The sequence below is a fragment of the Pseudophryne corroboree genome, chromosome 12, assembly GCF_028390025.1.
Source record: "Pseudophryne corroboree isolate aPseCor3 chromosome 12, aPseCor3.hap2, whole genome shotgun sequence".
Lineage (NCBI taxonomy): Eukaryota > Metazoa > Chordata > Amphibia > Anura > Myobatrachidae > Pseudophryne > Pseudophryne corroboree.
The window spans coordinates 150,512,314-150,526,624 of NC_086455.1; the positions used below are offsets into that span (position 1 = coordinate 150,512,314).

At 46.7% G+C, this 14,311-nt stretch overlaps 1 protein-coding gene across 1 annotated transcript in view; it reads right to left on the reverse strand.

Moving 5' to 3' along the window:
• Positions 1-2,058: 2,058 nt before the first annotated feature.
• The window catches only part of LOC134979999 (matrix metalloproteinase-18-like), a 46,724-nt gene continuing 34,471 nt past the window's right edge, over positions 2,059-14,311 (reverse strand). The window contains exons 6-8 of the mRNA XM_063946595.1: positions 12,914-13,080; positions 8,284-8,455; positions 2,059-2,324 (exon numbers count right to left, since the gene is read on the reverse strand). Of these exons, the coding sequence (XP_063802665.1) occupies positions 2,074-2,324; positions 8,284-8,455; positions 12,914-13,080 (590 nt within the window). The 3' untranslated portion in view covers positions 2,059-2,073. The remainder of the gene's footprint in view (positions 2,325-8,283; positions 8,456-12,913; positions 13,081-14,311) is intronic.

A 14,311-nucleotide genomic window follows, 5' to 3' on the forward strand; every position in this document is an offset into this window, starting at 1 on the left:
CAGAAAAATGGCCACCATTTTTACAGTGATTTGTGCAGCGCTGCCAACGCAGAACTCTAGACAGGTAAGTATTGGAAAAATGGGTGCAGGGTGGGCCTCTCCGGACCTAGTGGGCCCATGTGCACCCATTACAGATACACTAATTCACCAAACATACATTATATATCATTTTATTTGTATTACAGTATTTTAGCTTTAGACTGGACAGAACGTAAAGCATTATGTATATAAGATAACAGTAACACGTTTTATGCAATCTCAGATCCAAAGTACATGACTTATGTAAATCTAGTAATGCAGAAAAGAAAATACATACTGATAGCCTTATATAGTAAAAAGTACAGAGTGTACTGTACACTGTGTTACCCAACTCCAGTTCCCAGGGACCCCTAACAGTGCATGTTTTCCAGAACTTCTAGGTAGTACACAGGTGTATTTATTACTGGCTGACGCATTTTAAACGATCCACAGGTAGTGCTACTTATTTCACTTGTAGCACTGAGGACATCTGGAAAACATGTACTGTTAGAGCTCCCTGTATTCAACATGTTGACATGTTCAGTCTCGATATTTTGACATTGTCGGCATAGTGATGTTGACATACAGGGAGGAATTAAAATGTTTTCCACCAGCAGCCAGTAGATGGCGCCCAAATGGAGCTATTCAATTGTAGCTCCGTTCGGACGCAATGGCTGCCAGCATCTGCAGTTCAGCTCGCCGCCCCCAAGGGGGTGGCATGCTGAAATGCAAGAAAAGTGACCCGTTTGGGTGCCAAAACTGCACTTTTTTATGCTTGAGCCCAGCACTTTGGTCAGGTTCAGCTGCGTAAAGTTATGGGCACGATCAGTGAGACAAAGTGCCACAATTGAATATCGCCCCTGCGATTTTCTGTCACTTTAGACAGGAGATCAGGAGATCAATTGACTATCGCCCTGACAATGTCAACATTATGACCGCGTCCCAGTAATGTTTAAATAAAGTAATGCGACTTTAGCTTTTAACACTAAAACAGTCAGTGACATCTCTATACTATTGAGGGGCGTACATTCAGACGGGTGGGTCTTCAGTTTGTCGGCTGTCGGGATCCCGGCACACAGTATAACAGCGCCGGAATCCCGACACCCGGCATACCGACACCTCTTGGGGTCCACGACCCCCCTGGAGGGAGAATAGATAGCTTTGCGCCACTGCGCCCGCAAGGGGCTCATTTGCACTTGCCCAGCTGTCGGTATGCCGCAGTCGGGATTCCAGCGCCGGTATACTGCATACCCTCCAACTGTACCTTTTTAATAGGTACAGTACCTTTTTTTCATGGTCTGTACCGATTTTTGCCTCTCCAAACTTCCATTGAAAGTATAGGAAAAGGGGTGTGGCCACGCCCCCTTTACACGCGGCCACGCCCCTTTTCCGGATTTGTACCGATTTTTCTGTGTAAAATGTTGGAGGGTATGATACTGGCCGCCGGGAGCCCGGCCACCGGCATACCATACTACACCCATTCAGACACATTGGGGGTAAATTTACTAAGATGGGAGTTCTATTTAAGATGGGATGTTGCCCATAGCAACCAATCAGATTATACTTCTCATTTATCTAGCACCTTACAGAAGATAATACCTGGAATCTGATTGGTTGTTCCCATTTTAGTAAATGTACCCCATATTATGCCTGATGTACACCTGGTGCAAATTCTACTGTATTTCAGCTGGACACTTTTTGAGATGCCCTTGACTCAACATGTGCAGGAAAAATAAATCCCCCATTACTGTATACATGTCCCATTACAGTATACATGTATCGAGTGCATCTGTGACCAACTCGGAATGGTCCCTACTGAGTATAGGAGCAAGTTTCCACTAAGTCATAGCAAGTAATCAGCGATTAGCATGTTTGATTGGATGTAATGTAATGAATTAATTCTCACAGAATTTTTGCACAATTTTTACATTGAATATAACAGTGAATAAGCTTTTCAAACATTTGGAGAATCGCAGGAAATATAGCAGTAGAACCTGACTGAACATTAATAGACCTTGGACATAAATGAACGGCGCCTTTGTGAGCTGTATATAACTACGCTTTGGTAGCCTCGCACGCAATCAGCTGATCCAGATTCTTAGCCTGGTGAATGTTGCCATATACCCGATTCTGTGAATAGGTGAGCAGGAGAATCTTCTGGAACTTCTTCTTGCCGATGAGATACATCTCATTCTTCAAGCTGAGTGCGGCAGTAATCGGCAGCTTCACCCCAACCCAATCGTCTTGCAGCGACTGCGGGCTTGAGCTATTCCCGGCGACTGGGTCATACAAGAAGAATTTTTTTCCTTAAAAAAATAATTAAATCAAAGTTTAAATAATGAAACACAAGTTATTTACAGAAATATTGGTCTAGATAACTGATTGTTCCATTATTTGGAGCACAATGAATAAAACATACTACTTTAGATTACTGAAAATCTTACCCCCATCATTCCTCACTTACCCCATGAGGTTGTTTAGAAGGTGCACCTCACAGTGGGTCTCAATTACAGTTAGCAGTAAGTCCATAAAAAGGGATCAGCTTTTTACCTTGGCAAATCCATAATGAGATACACAGGGAGAGGGCAAAATGTAAATGTTGGAAAGATTTATAATTGGGAATGGGGGCTGCATGCTCTCTCAACTCTAATTCTGGGTCCACACTGGACGACATGCACCATGAACGATATCGGTGGGGCAATTTCCCTTCAACTTCCCGGTGTCCCTGACAAACAATATAGGGGGTCATTCTGACCCGTTCGCTCGCTGCTGTTTTTCGCAGCCGAGCGAACGGGTCTCTACTGCGCGAGCGGCATAGTGCGCTGGCGCATGCCAGACGGCCGAAGGCCGTTGCAGGGCTGCAATCGCCTCTGCCTGATTGACAGGCAGAGGCGATCGCTGGTCAGGAGGGGGCAGAACGGCGGCGTTTGGCCGCCGTTTCGTGGGTGCGGTCCAGCCAATGCAGGTGTGGCCGGACCAAACGGGGGCGGGCCGCAGTGGCTGCGTGACATCACACGCAGCCGCTGCGGGCCGGGGAGCGATGAGTAGCTTCCGGCCAGCACGCTAAAGCTGCGCTGACCGGGAGCTACTCTTGAAGTGCAAAGGCATCGCCGCTGTGCGATGTCTTTGCACTTCTGCGGGGGGGGCCGGACTGACATGCGGGGCGGACTAGCCCTGTGCTGGGCGTCCCCCCGCATGTCAGGGAAGATGATCATAGCTGTGCTAAATTTAGCACAGCTACGATCAACTCGGAATGACCCCCATAGTACGTATACACTGAGTGATTTTACAAACGACCAAACGATATACAGGAGTCATCAAACACTACCAAATTGTTGGGTTTCAGCCTAATTTAACGTATCGTTCGTCATTCATAGCATACCCACCGGACTATGGGGGTCATTCCGAGTTGTTTGCGCGTTGCCGATTTTCGTTATGCTGCGATTTGTTGCTAATTGCGCATGCGCAAGGCACGCAGGGTGCATGCGCTTAGTTATTTAACTAAAAACTTAGCAGATTTGCTGTGGATTCTGCGGCGCTTTTCAGTCGCTCTGCTGATCGGTAAATGGGTGGCAACTGAGCGTTTTCTGGGAGTGTGCTAAAAAACGCAGGCGTGTCAGGGAAAAACGCGGGTGTGTCTGGAGAAACGGGGGAGTGGCTGGCCGAACGCAGGGCGTGTTTGTGACGTCAAACCAGGAACTAAACGGACTGAGCTGATCGCAATCTGTGAGTAGGTCTGGAGCTACTCAGAAACTGCTAAGAATTTTCTATTCGCAATTCTGCTAATCTTTCGTTCGCTATTCTGCTAAGCTAAGATACACTCCCAGAGGGCGGTGGCCTAGCGTGTGCAATGCTGCTAAAAGCAGCTAGTGGGCAAACAACTCGGAATGACCCCAATATGCATCTAGTTGTCAACGACACTGGTGAAATTGACCTGCATGTACAGTCAACAGAAGACGTTAATGATCCACAAAAGCACGTATCGTTGACGACATAATGCGTACACACTGGACGACTTGAACGATATGTCGTTCAGAAATGTCGGAAACGGCCAAATCATTGCAAAAGTCGTCCAGTGTGTACCCAGCTTAAATCACAATGTACAACTAAAGTTAAAGGCCAGTACTGACGGGAGAGATGTGTGCTGAGCGATTTTAACACAGACTACTCAGCACACATCTCTCCCCCCGCTCAGCACAGCTTGTTGTGTGCTGAGCGAGGTGGGGACGGGGGGCGCTCACTTCACACAGCGCTGAAGTGAGAGACCCACTAGATTGAGCCTGCATGCAGGCTCAATCTAGCACCGGCAATATCGATGCACGGGGCCGCTATCACTGGGGGGGGGGGGGCATACACACGACAAATCCGTGCTTAAAATCTAAGCAATCAAGTCAGATTGCTTAGATTTTAAACACGGATCTCTCCGTCTGTACCCCCTTAAGTATCTGTGAGCTAAAGGCAATTGCTCCTATGGGTGCTGCTTTTATTAATGAAAAATCTAAATCTGATATGTGCCATGGATCCCCAACCCCCCTGATAGACATCCTCCGGATCCCTAATATTTGCTTTTACTCCCCAAAAATGAATATTCCTTTATTTTGAAGAATAGGTCTAGAGATACCCTACAACACTGGAAATGTATCTGCAGGTACTATGCTTAATCTGTTTTAATCCTCCAGCATTGGTTTATCTCACTCAAAGTATATGTAAGCCAATGAATAGCGAGATCTATAGTCTACTGCAGGGCTGTAACTAGGTGCATGAGACCATTGGCGATGCCTACGATGCCCAACTGCACCTTTTTGTTTCTGGTCCTGGCACTTGTTCTGTGATGTCACGACATAATGTGAGTTGGGGTTGCTACGCCAATAGTGTTTTATATCACTGGTTGGTGTAGACCAGAGGTGGCCAAAAGGTAGATTGGGATCTACCGGTAGCTCGCGGAGCATTCGCCGGTAGATCGCGACAGACTTGACGGAAAATAACTGTAAGGATCCTGCCGCCGCCGCTTCTCTTCACAGTTCCCAGGGATGCAGTGTGCGGGGGCGCAGGTGATGTAATGATGTCACCCGTGATGTGAGGGGCCTGGGCGCTAGTTGGATCCAGTTTGATCCAGCCGGCAGTGGTGACGACAGGAGAAGCAGCCAGCGGGAGGCCATGCAGCGTGAAAGCGGGAGCCGTGACTGCGGGGAGAGGGAGGACTGAAGCTCGGCAGCGTGACAACTTGTCAGGTAAGTTATGCAAAGGGGGGGGTTCTTCACAAGGGGAGGGACGATCTGCAAAGGGGGGGGGGGATCTGCAGAGCGTGGTGTCTTCACATAGGGTTTTTATTTTACACAAGGGGGATCTGCAAAGGGTGGAGGATCTGCACAGAGGGGATTATTGTACAGAGGGCTATTATGCAGGGGATCTGCAAAGGAGGGGAATTGCACTGAGGGGGGTTATTTGATGTTGTCATTCTTAGTGCTATTTTTAAATGTGCGCATTATTATTGGTGCTGTTATTTGATGGCATCATTATTAATGCTATTTTTAAATGCGAGCGTTATTATTAGTGTTATTTGACACCGGTAGATCACCGGTAAGTAAGTGAACACAAAGTAGATCCTAGGTCCCAAAAGTCCGGCCACCCCTGGTGTAGACAGTAGGCTAATACAACGGATTTGGATGATTTGTCAATTTTGTTTGTTTATTAGCCTACTGGCTGCAAGATGACTTTCACTTTATAATCACTTTACAAAATGATTATGCAGAGAAAATTAATCTTTACAGCAAAAATAAAAAAATAAAAATAAAGGTAAGAGGACTAACAGTAAATAGAAGGTTCCGCAGGTTCTTAAGTGACCTAAATCAGTCCTTGCTGTATTGGTACGGACAGCAGCAAACCAGAATTAATATTTCTGCACCACTTCTGGATCCAATGCTTAATATCTAGGGTCCATGGAATATAGAATGGGGGTCATTCCAAGTTGATCGCTAGCTGCTTTCATTCGCTGCGTAGCGATCAGGCAAAAAAAATCGGCACTTCTGTGCATGCGGCTCAATGCGCACGCGCGTCGTACTATTACAACAAACGATATAGTTTCACACAAGCTCTAGCAAAGTTTTTCAGTCACACTGCTGGCCGCAGAGTGATTGACAGGAAGAGGGCGTTTCTGGGTGTCAACTGGCCGTTTTCAGGGAGTGTTCGGAAAAACGCAGGCGTGCCAGAAAAAACGCAGGCGTGGCAGGAAAAACGCAGGCGTGGCAGGAAAAACGCAGGGCGTGTTTGTGACGTCAAAACAGGAACTGAATAGTCTGAAGTGATCGCAAGCACTGAGTAGGTCTGAAGCTACTCTGAAACTGCACAAAAAAATGTTGTAGCCTCTCTGCGATCCCTTCGTTCGCACTTCTGCTAAGCTAAACTACACTTCCAGTGGGAGGCGGCATGGCGTTTGCATGGCTGCTAAAAACTGCTAGCGAGCGATCAACTCGGAATGACCACCAATATAAGTTCTACAGTAGAGACCACCTCACTGTTATAACAGCACGTAAAAAGTAGCTTCTGTCTTTGCTTTGGTGCTTAAGGGTATTACTGTGGAGGCAATGTATATTTTAGTGGGGTTCCAGACACTGGATCAACAGCGTCTAGTTAGACAGCCAATATGGTTGACATGCAATAGGCAGACATGATCAAAAGGTCAACGGGTAAAAAGTCGACTGTACAAGGTCGATAGCTACAGAAGGTTGACATGACAACAGTCATGAAAGGCCAATTCATGTTCCCCAACCTGCAGGGTGTCATGAAAATAAAATCTTCCTTTGGAATGCTGAGAGTGTTCACACACACTACAATTTCATCCCTCATGGGCCACTCCAAGTGACCCATCGCTCTCTACTATTTTCATATTAAGGATGGGATGTATCAAAGGGTAAAATTCAGGACAAATTTACCTCAGATAGCAGAGAAATCTGCTGCAAACTTGCGGGGCACCAAGGCCGTGATTCCGAGTTGATCGCTCGCTGCCGCTGTTCGCTGCGTAGCGATCATTTAAAAAAAATGGCAAAACTACGCATGCGTATGGGCCGCAATGCGCATGCGTATGGGCCGCAATGCGCACGCGTGGTGTACGGGCACAAAGAGTATCGGTGTTTTGCATTGCTTCTAGCAACGATTCCATTCGCACAGCCGATCGCAAGGAGATTGACAGGAAGTGGGAGTTTTTGGGTGTCAACTGAAAGTTTTCTGGGAGTGTTTGGAGAAACGCAGGCGTGTCCATGCGTTTTTAGGGCGGGTGTCTGACGTCAATTCCGGGACCTTCGTCGCAGCAATCAGCGCACAGAATAAGTAACTACAGGGCTGGTCTTGTTCTGCACAAAATGTTTTTGTACCGCTCGGCTGCACAGGCGTTCGCACACTTGCAAAGCGAAAATACACTCCCCCGTGGGCGGTGACAATGCGTTTGCACGGCTGCTAAAAGTAGCTAGCGAGCGATCAACTCGGAATGAGGGCCCAAGACCCATAGCATTCTATGGGTATACAATGTGCCCATATGCAGGCTCAGGATAGCATAGCTTTTGGAAGTCTATGGGCTTGTTTTTGTAAGTAGCCCCATAGAGAAAGATCCAAGGAATCCTACTCTGTACCCTGCAGCTGGCGCATGCACTGGCCAATGGTCATGCATGCACATCAGGACTCCCGGGTCATAAACCTTGAAGTCAGGCTTGGACTGGCCCACAGGGGTGCAGGGGAAACCACCGGTGGGCCCCACTGCCTGGCCCCCCACCTCCTGCTCTAAGGATCAGGTTCCAGACTGTGCACTTGAATTATACATTATACATATGTTATCTTATACTGGACTATGGTGTATTTTCTACAGTGCATTGCCGTTATTAATCTGTTACTAATCTGGTACATTATCATGCATGCAGCAGCTGAATTTACTGTATACATTTATGAAGGGGCCCAGACGTTGCACCCTCTAATAGTTAGTCAAACCAATGAGGTGGCAGGCCACACCCCCTCTGCAAACTGACCACACCCCTAACACAGGCCCCTACCACTGCATTCCCCCGGTGGGCCCTACATGCCCCAGTCCGACACTGCTTGAAGTCAATTCTTTGCCGAGACAGCCCATTATCGGAATAGCTGTACCGGCAGGTATCTATTACTACATACCAGTGTTAAAGCATGCCAGTATGTATGAAAATAGGGGTGGGATGTTTTTAATGGTATCTGGGATACATGATACATCCCACCGTAAAAGCTTGATAAAACTCCTTTTACCTTTTATAAAGAAAATCCTCTCCTCCCGGATAACTTTTCCTCCTTTTGCGACAATGGCCGGCTGAGTAAAGGCAGCATCCACACTGTTTGGAATACCAGGGAACCCTTCTTTTATCAGCTTTGGATATCCAGCTTCCATTTTATCATTGTCGTATTTCCAATATTGATTTCCCTGTCCACAAAACAATAACATATGAGCTACATTATTGAAGGATTACAAAAACTAAAAATGTAAAGTTTCATATATGGAGTAAAATGCTACGTTCCGTCTCATCCTCTGTGTCCACTAAATGTTTGTCAATTCTTCCTCTCACCGGGCCGGTCCTGCCACACACAGAGACAGGGTCTGGCCGAGTAGCACAGCCTCCTGGAGCTCCGCTTAGCCCTTCGGCATACAGAGACATGGGGGCTTGCCGCCATACCACACCCCTGTGAGCCCCCCTGACCACACGACTACAATGCCAAGGCCATTATAGAGCACCAATCCATCCCTGGGTGTGATCTATTGAAGGTAGGAACATATATCTTCGCCCCACCTCCCCCCAAAATATTGCTGTAGACTGTTGCTATAGGTGGTCATTCTGAGTTGTTCGCTCGCTAGCAGTTTTTAGCAGCCGTGCAAACGCTATGCCGCCTCCCCCTGGGAGTGTATTTTAGCTTAGCAGAAGTGCGAACGAAAGGATTGCAGAGCGGCGGCAAAGTTTTTTTGTGCAGTTTTAGAGTAAGTCAAAACCTACTCAGCGCTTGCAATCACTTCAGACTGTTCAGTTCCTGTTTTGACGTCACAAACACGCCCTGCGTTCGCCCAGCCACGCCTGCGTTTTTCCTGGCACGCCTGCGTTTCTTCGAACACTCCCTGAAAACGGTCAGTTGACACCCAGAAACGCCCACTTCATGTCAATCACTCTGCGGCTGCCAGTGCGACTGAAAAGCTTCGCTAAACCCTGTGTGAAACTACGTCGCTCGTTGTAATATTACTTAGCGCGTGCACAGGCACAGAAGTGCCGTTTTTTTTTCCTCATTGCTGCACAGCAAACGAATGCAGCTAGCGATCAACTCGGAATGACCACCATAGACCTGACAATTTAATTTACAGCATCTAGGAATAGCTAATTGACGGTAGAATATACCAGTTTTAAAGCTTCCAGTGACATCGTTGGTCCCTTTGTGTACATTTACTCATCTGTATTTAGTATACATGGGCAATCACATATCAGATTCAATAAGCCACTGTCGGGCTACGTCCCCACTCATGCCTAGTGACAAACACAGGGGTGAAGAGAATAATATCAAGAGTCTTCAATTGGGCCACTGTGTCCAACTGTCCACCATTGGCGGCCTATACCAGGGAATGACGGGGATCCTGATCTGGATACCAATATACTGTTCATGCCACAGAAGGCAGGTCACTCAGGTACAGATGGGTCCACAGTTATCTTGACTTCTTTGCTGCGCCTAGGCACAACATGGTTTATTTACATAAACCCTTCATCTATTGTTCTCAGCTGCAATACAATACAGAGAACAATACAGCAGGGGATTAAGTCCGACTGCCCAATCTCAGTTAATCCTATTAAAGGTCAAGACAAACATGGACCCATCTGTAGCTTCTGAGTTGGATGCAACGTGGCTGTTTTGGCGTGAAGCCATGGAAGCCTAATTTGCTACCTTGCGCTAATGTGAGTTTCTCTAGGAGTAATGCACGGATCTGTGTGACTACCAGAGGGAAGCTGCTCCGCCCACTGTTTTTCTGTCCATAGCTGCAATCGGCATAATTAGTATTGTTGGCACATGCACCTGACCCATGTTGGGTGCCAGAGATCTGTCGGAAATAGACTTACCTGTACACGCTACTCAGAATAGCACACAAGTATAGTTACACACCCACAAGGCGGAATGTTCCATGCAATTGCAGTGTCACACCACCCAGTTCCCATCCAGAAAAGCCCATTTCACGCAAAGAGAGATCCGGCCATGATCCATATCTGTCTCATGCATATATTCATTTAGTCAGCACCGTAGAGGGTTAGGGTCAGTGTCGGACTGGGGCATGAAGGGCCCAGCGGGGGAATACAGTTATAGAGGCCCATACCTAGGGGTGTGGCCAGCCTACAAAGGGGGTGTGGCCAGCCTCCACAGAGGCTTGAAATACACAATAGTCTAGTGCAGTGTGATGCAACATATCTACCATGTATAATACAAGTGCACAGTCTGGAACCTGATCCCTAGAGGAAGGAGTGGGCCCTCAGGCAGTGGTGCCTACTGGTGGTTTCCTGGTACCCCTGTGGACCAGTCCGACCCTGGTTAGGGTTAGGCTGTATGGGGCGGAGGAGGGGGGAGGGAGGGTTGGGGTTAGGGAGCAGGGCCGGTTCTAGCCCTTGTGGCGTCCCGGGCGAAAATAGGGGCATGGGTTCATAAATGGGCATGGCCAGTTATGCCCCCTGTAGAGTTGTGCCCCGTTTGTGCCTCCAGTGGTATTGCCCCCAGTACAGTTGTGCCCCATTTGTGCCCCCAGTGGTATTGCCCCCAGTACAGTTGTGCCCCTGTTTGTGCCCCCTAGTTGCACCGCTTACAAAAACATAAATAAATAAAAAAAAAAATTAATTAATACTCACCATCCCCACTCCTGATTCCCGACCGCTGCTGCCCACTGCCCTCTGTCTCCGTCTCTGTCCGCCGGCGCCGCTCCTCCGATCTATGAGAGAGACGTCATGACGTCTCTCCCATAGCACCACATAGACACTAGCGGTCAATCATGACCCCTAGTGTCTATGTGCCATTCCACAATGCTGTGCGGTGCACGATGACGTCATCGCACACCGCACAGCAGTGACAGCCAACACCGGGGGGCACCACCAGTAGCGGATCTTGCCACGGCAGCGGCACCCTCCTGATAGCCGTGGCGCCCTCCGGAAGGCGGCGCCCCGGGCAAAAATCCTGTGTGCCCGTAGCAAGATCCGTTACTGTTAGGGAGGTAGGAGGTTAGGTTTAGTATACTTACCTAGTAGGTAAGTATGCCATGGGATGGTATTGGCATCCAGAGCGCCGGTTTGCCAATACCATCCCATAGCATTATTGTTACTCTGCTTCTTGAGATGTACAAGATACAGCAAAGAAAGAAAAAAACCTCTTTAGGAAATGGCTTCATCCATATAATTATTTCTTTTGGGGTTATTCTGCATATTTAAAGTTTTGTTATTTATGTATTTTAAAAGCAGAATAGATTATAACAGTTAGTTGAAACTAACCTGATTTTCTATACTGTACTTCTTCTTAACTGAGGCCCTCAATGCATATTGTATAATACACTGACTACATCTTAAATAATAGCTGGTTAATAATTTAATAGTCCACTGCTAGTGTACTGTAGGTCATATAGGTAGACGGTTATGTCTGTATGGTCTATTTAGAGGATCAAGGTTTTGTACCCACTACCTGGCAGCTTGCAATGTGAGCCCAGAGACTGAATGTAATTTTCTTATCTTTACATTAGCAAACAGAACATTTCACAAGCTTCAACGTTACCAATACCGAAACAGCAGAAATGCAGCATGGACAGAAAGGTCGTTGGATGCTTTACAGAAGGTCCGAGATATTGGGGGTCATTCCGAGTTGATCGCTAGCTTCATTTGTTCACAGCACAGCGATCAGGCTAAAAAACGGCAGTTCTGCGCATGCGTATGCGGCGCAATGCGCACGCGCACAACGAACGATGTAGTTTTGCACACGGTCTAGCGAAGCATTTCTGTCGCACTGCTGGCCGCAGAGTGATTGACATGAAGTGGCCATTTCTGGGTGGCAACTGACCATTTTCAGGGAGTGTGCAGAAAAAACGCAGGTGTGCCAGGAAAAACGCAGGCGTGGCTGGGCGAACGATGGGCGGGTGTGTGATGCCAAATCCGGAACTGAATAGTCTGAAGTGATCGCAAGCGCTGAGTAGGTTTTGAGCTACTCTGAAACTGCAAAAAAAACTTTGTAACCGCTCTGCGATACATTCGTTCGCACTTCTGCTAAGCTAAAATACACTCCCAGTGGGAGGCAGCATAGCGTTTTCACGGCTGCTAAAAACTGCTAGCGAGCGATCAACTCGGAATGACCACCATTGTCACAAAGGATATTGCGCCACGTACGCTAATGCATTTCGCGCTGGGAATTTGTATGCAGCTAATGTGTGACTATATGCTAATGCTGTAAATGACCGGAACTCCATTGCGAGGCCCACCGGCGACTTCGCAGATCCAATTGACTGTGTACAAATAGGCAGCGGTGGTCACAGAGCCTTCAGTAATTGACTCTGAGTAACCCTATGATCACGCAGAATGGCTACGGGATCTGAGACACTGGCGACATGTTTTTTTGCATACGGTATCACAGTTGTAGGCTGAGACAAACCCCCAAAATGGCCGTGACACTCCTGCATTTTTGTCACAACTACTTATTGTCTTCCCCAAAAAGTCCCTGACTGTCAATCAATGTGCTAATGAATCCTCAATAGGAACGGGTGGTATTCATGTGACCGGCTAAATCTTCTTTATTATATTTAAATGGTATTTAATAATACAATAACTGTTAGTAAAATATATATATACATACATATCATGTTCCATATAGTTTGATTTGAAGTAAGTACCTTGAAAAAGAATATTTTCCCGTCTTGGCCTGCAGATGGGTTTTGCAGTCTCACTGCTGCATCAATGGAGGATGGAAGGTCTTTCCACTTGGCAGAAATCAGCTGCGGGTTTTTCTTTTTTGTGGTCATTGGCAGTTTTCCATGACTAAGGTCCCAGAAATACTCACCTATAAAATAATAATCTCAGTGTTATAATGGTTATATAGATATAAAAATGACCCCCATTTGTTTGTTTACTGCCTTTGCAGTTTTCTCTGAAGATACATCTGTAACTACGACTCTGGGACATGAAATGTAATATTATGTATTAATATCTATTTACTTGACGTGCAAGTTCCTTCTGTTGCATGAAGAAGAATGTGCCAGGGATAGAGAATAAATATACTCCAACATTATCATACCCACCAACATTTTACACATAAAAATCGATGCAAATTTGTAAAGGGGGCGTGGCCACAGGTGAATGGGCGTGGTCACGGGTGAAGGGGCGTGCCCACACTCCTTTTCCTATACTTTCAATGGAAGTTTGGAGAGCCAAAAATCGGTAAAGACCATAAAAAAAAGGTCCTGTACCTGCCAAAAAGGTACAGTTGGAGGGTATGCATTATGTTATTTCTATCATGATAATTGTGTTGCTAAAGATATTGTGTAAAAATCTGGGTTATGAAGACACATTGGCCGAGATGCATACTGCGATGTAGATGCTTGGCCAGGTAGCGTTTCCCTAATCTTTGTCGTATCGTAGCTGCTTCCAAAGTGTCTTATTGAGGTCTATTCATGAAGCAGTGAAAAGTGTGGAGAAGTGAGCCAGTGGAGAAGTTGCCAATGACAACCAATCAGCATTAAAGTAACATTTATAATTTGCATACTGTACAATTGTACGGAGCAGCTGATTGGTTGCCATGGGTTCGCTTCTCCACACTTTTCACTGCTTCATGAAGAGTCCCCTTAGTGTCCTGGGCAATTAGGATTAGTGAGTGGATAGAAAGTCACAGATTATGCACAACACTGCATGGCATGATGTGTGGCACGGCTCACTTATAGCACTTGATCCTCAAGGGGGCATGTACTAAGCAGTGATAAAAGTGGAGAAGTGAGCCAGTGGAGAAGTTGCCCATAGCCACCAATCAGCTGCTCTGTATACTTTCATACTTTGCAAATTCTAAATGTTACGTCAATGTTGATTGGTTGCTTTGGCCAACTTCTCCACTGGCTCACTTCTCCACTTTTATCACTGCTTAGTACATCTCCCCCTCAGTCTCTTCCTTATTTACCCATGTTAGAATCAGGGTTGCATACAGCTACGGCGTGTAATGTCATTAGTGATACAAATCAGATGCATATTTTGTACAAAACTATGGTTCAAGTCCATAGTGCACCAAATGGGGCTATTTGGTG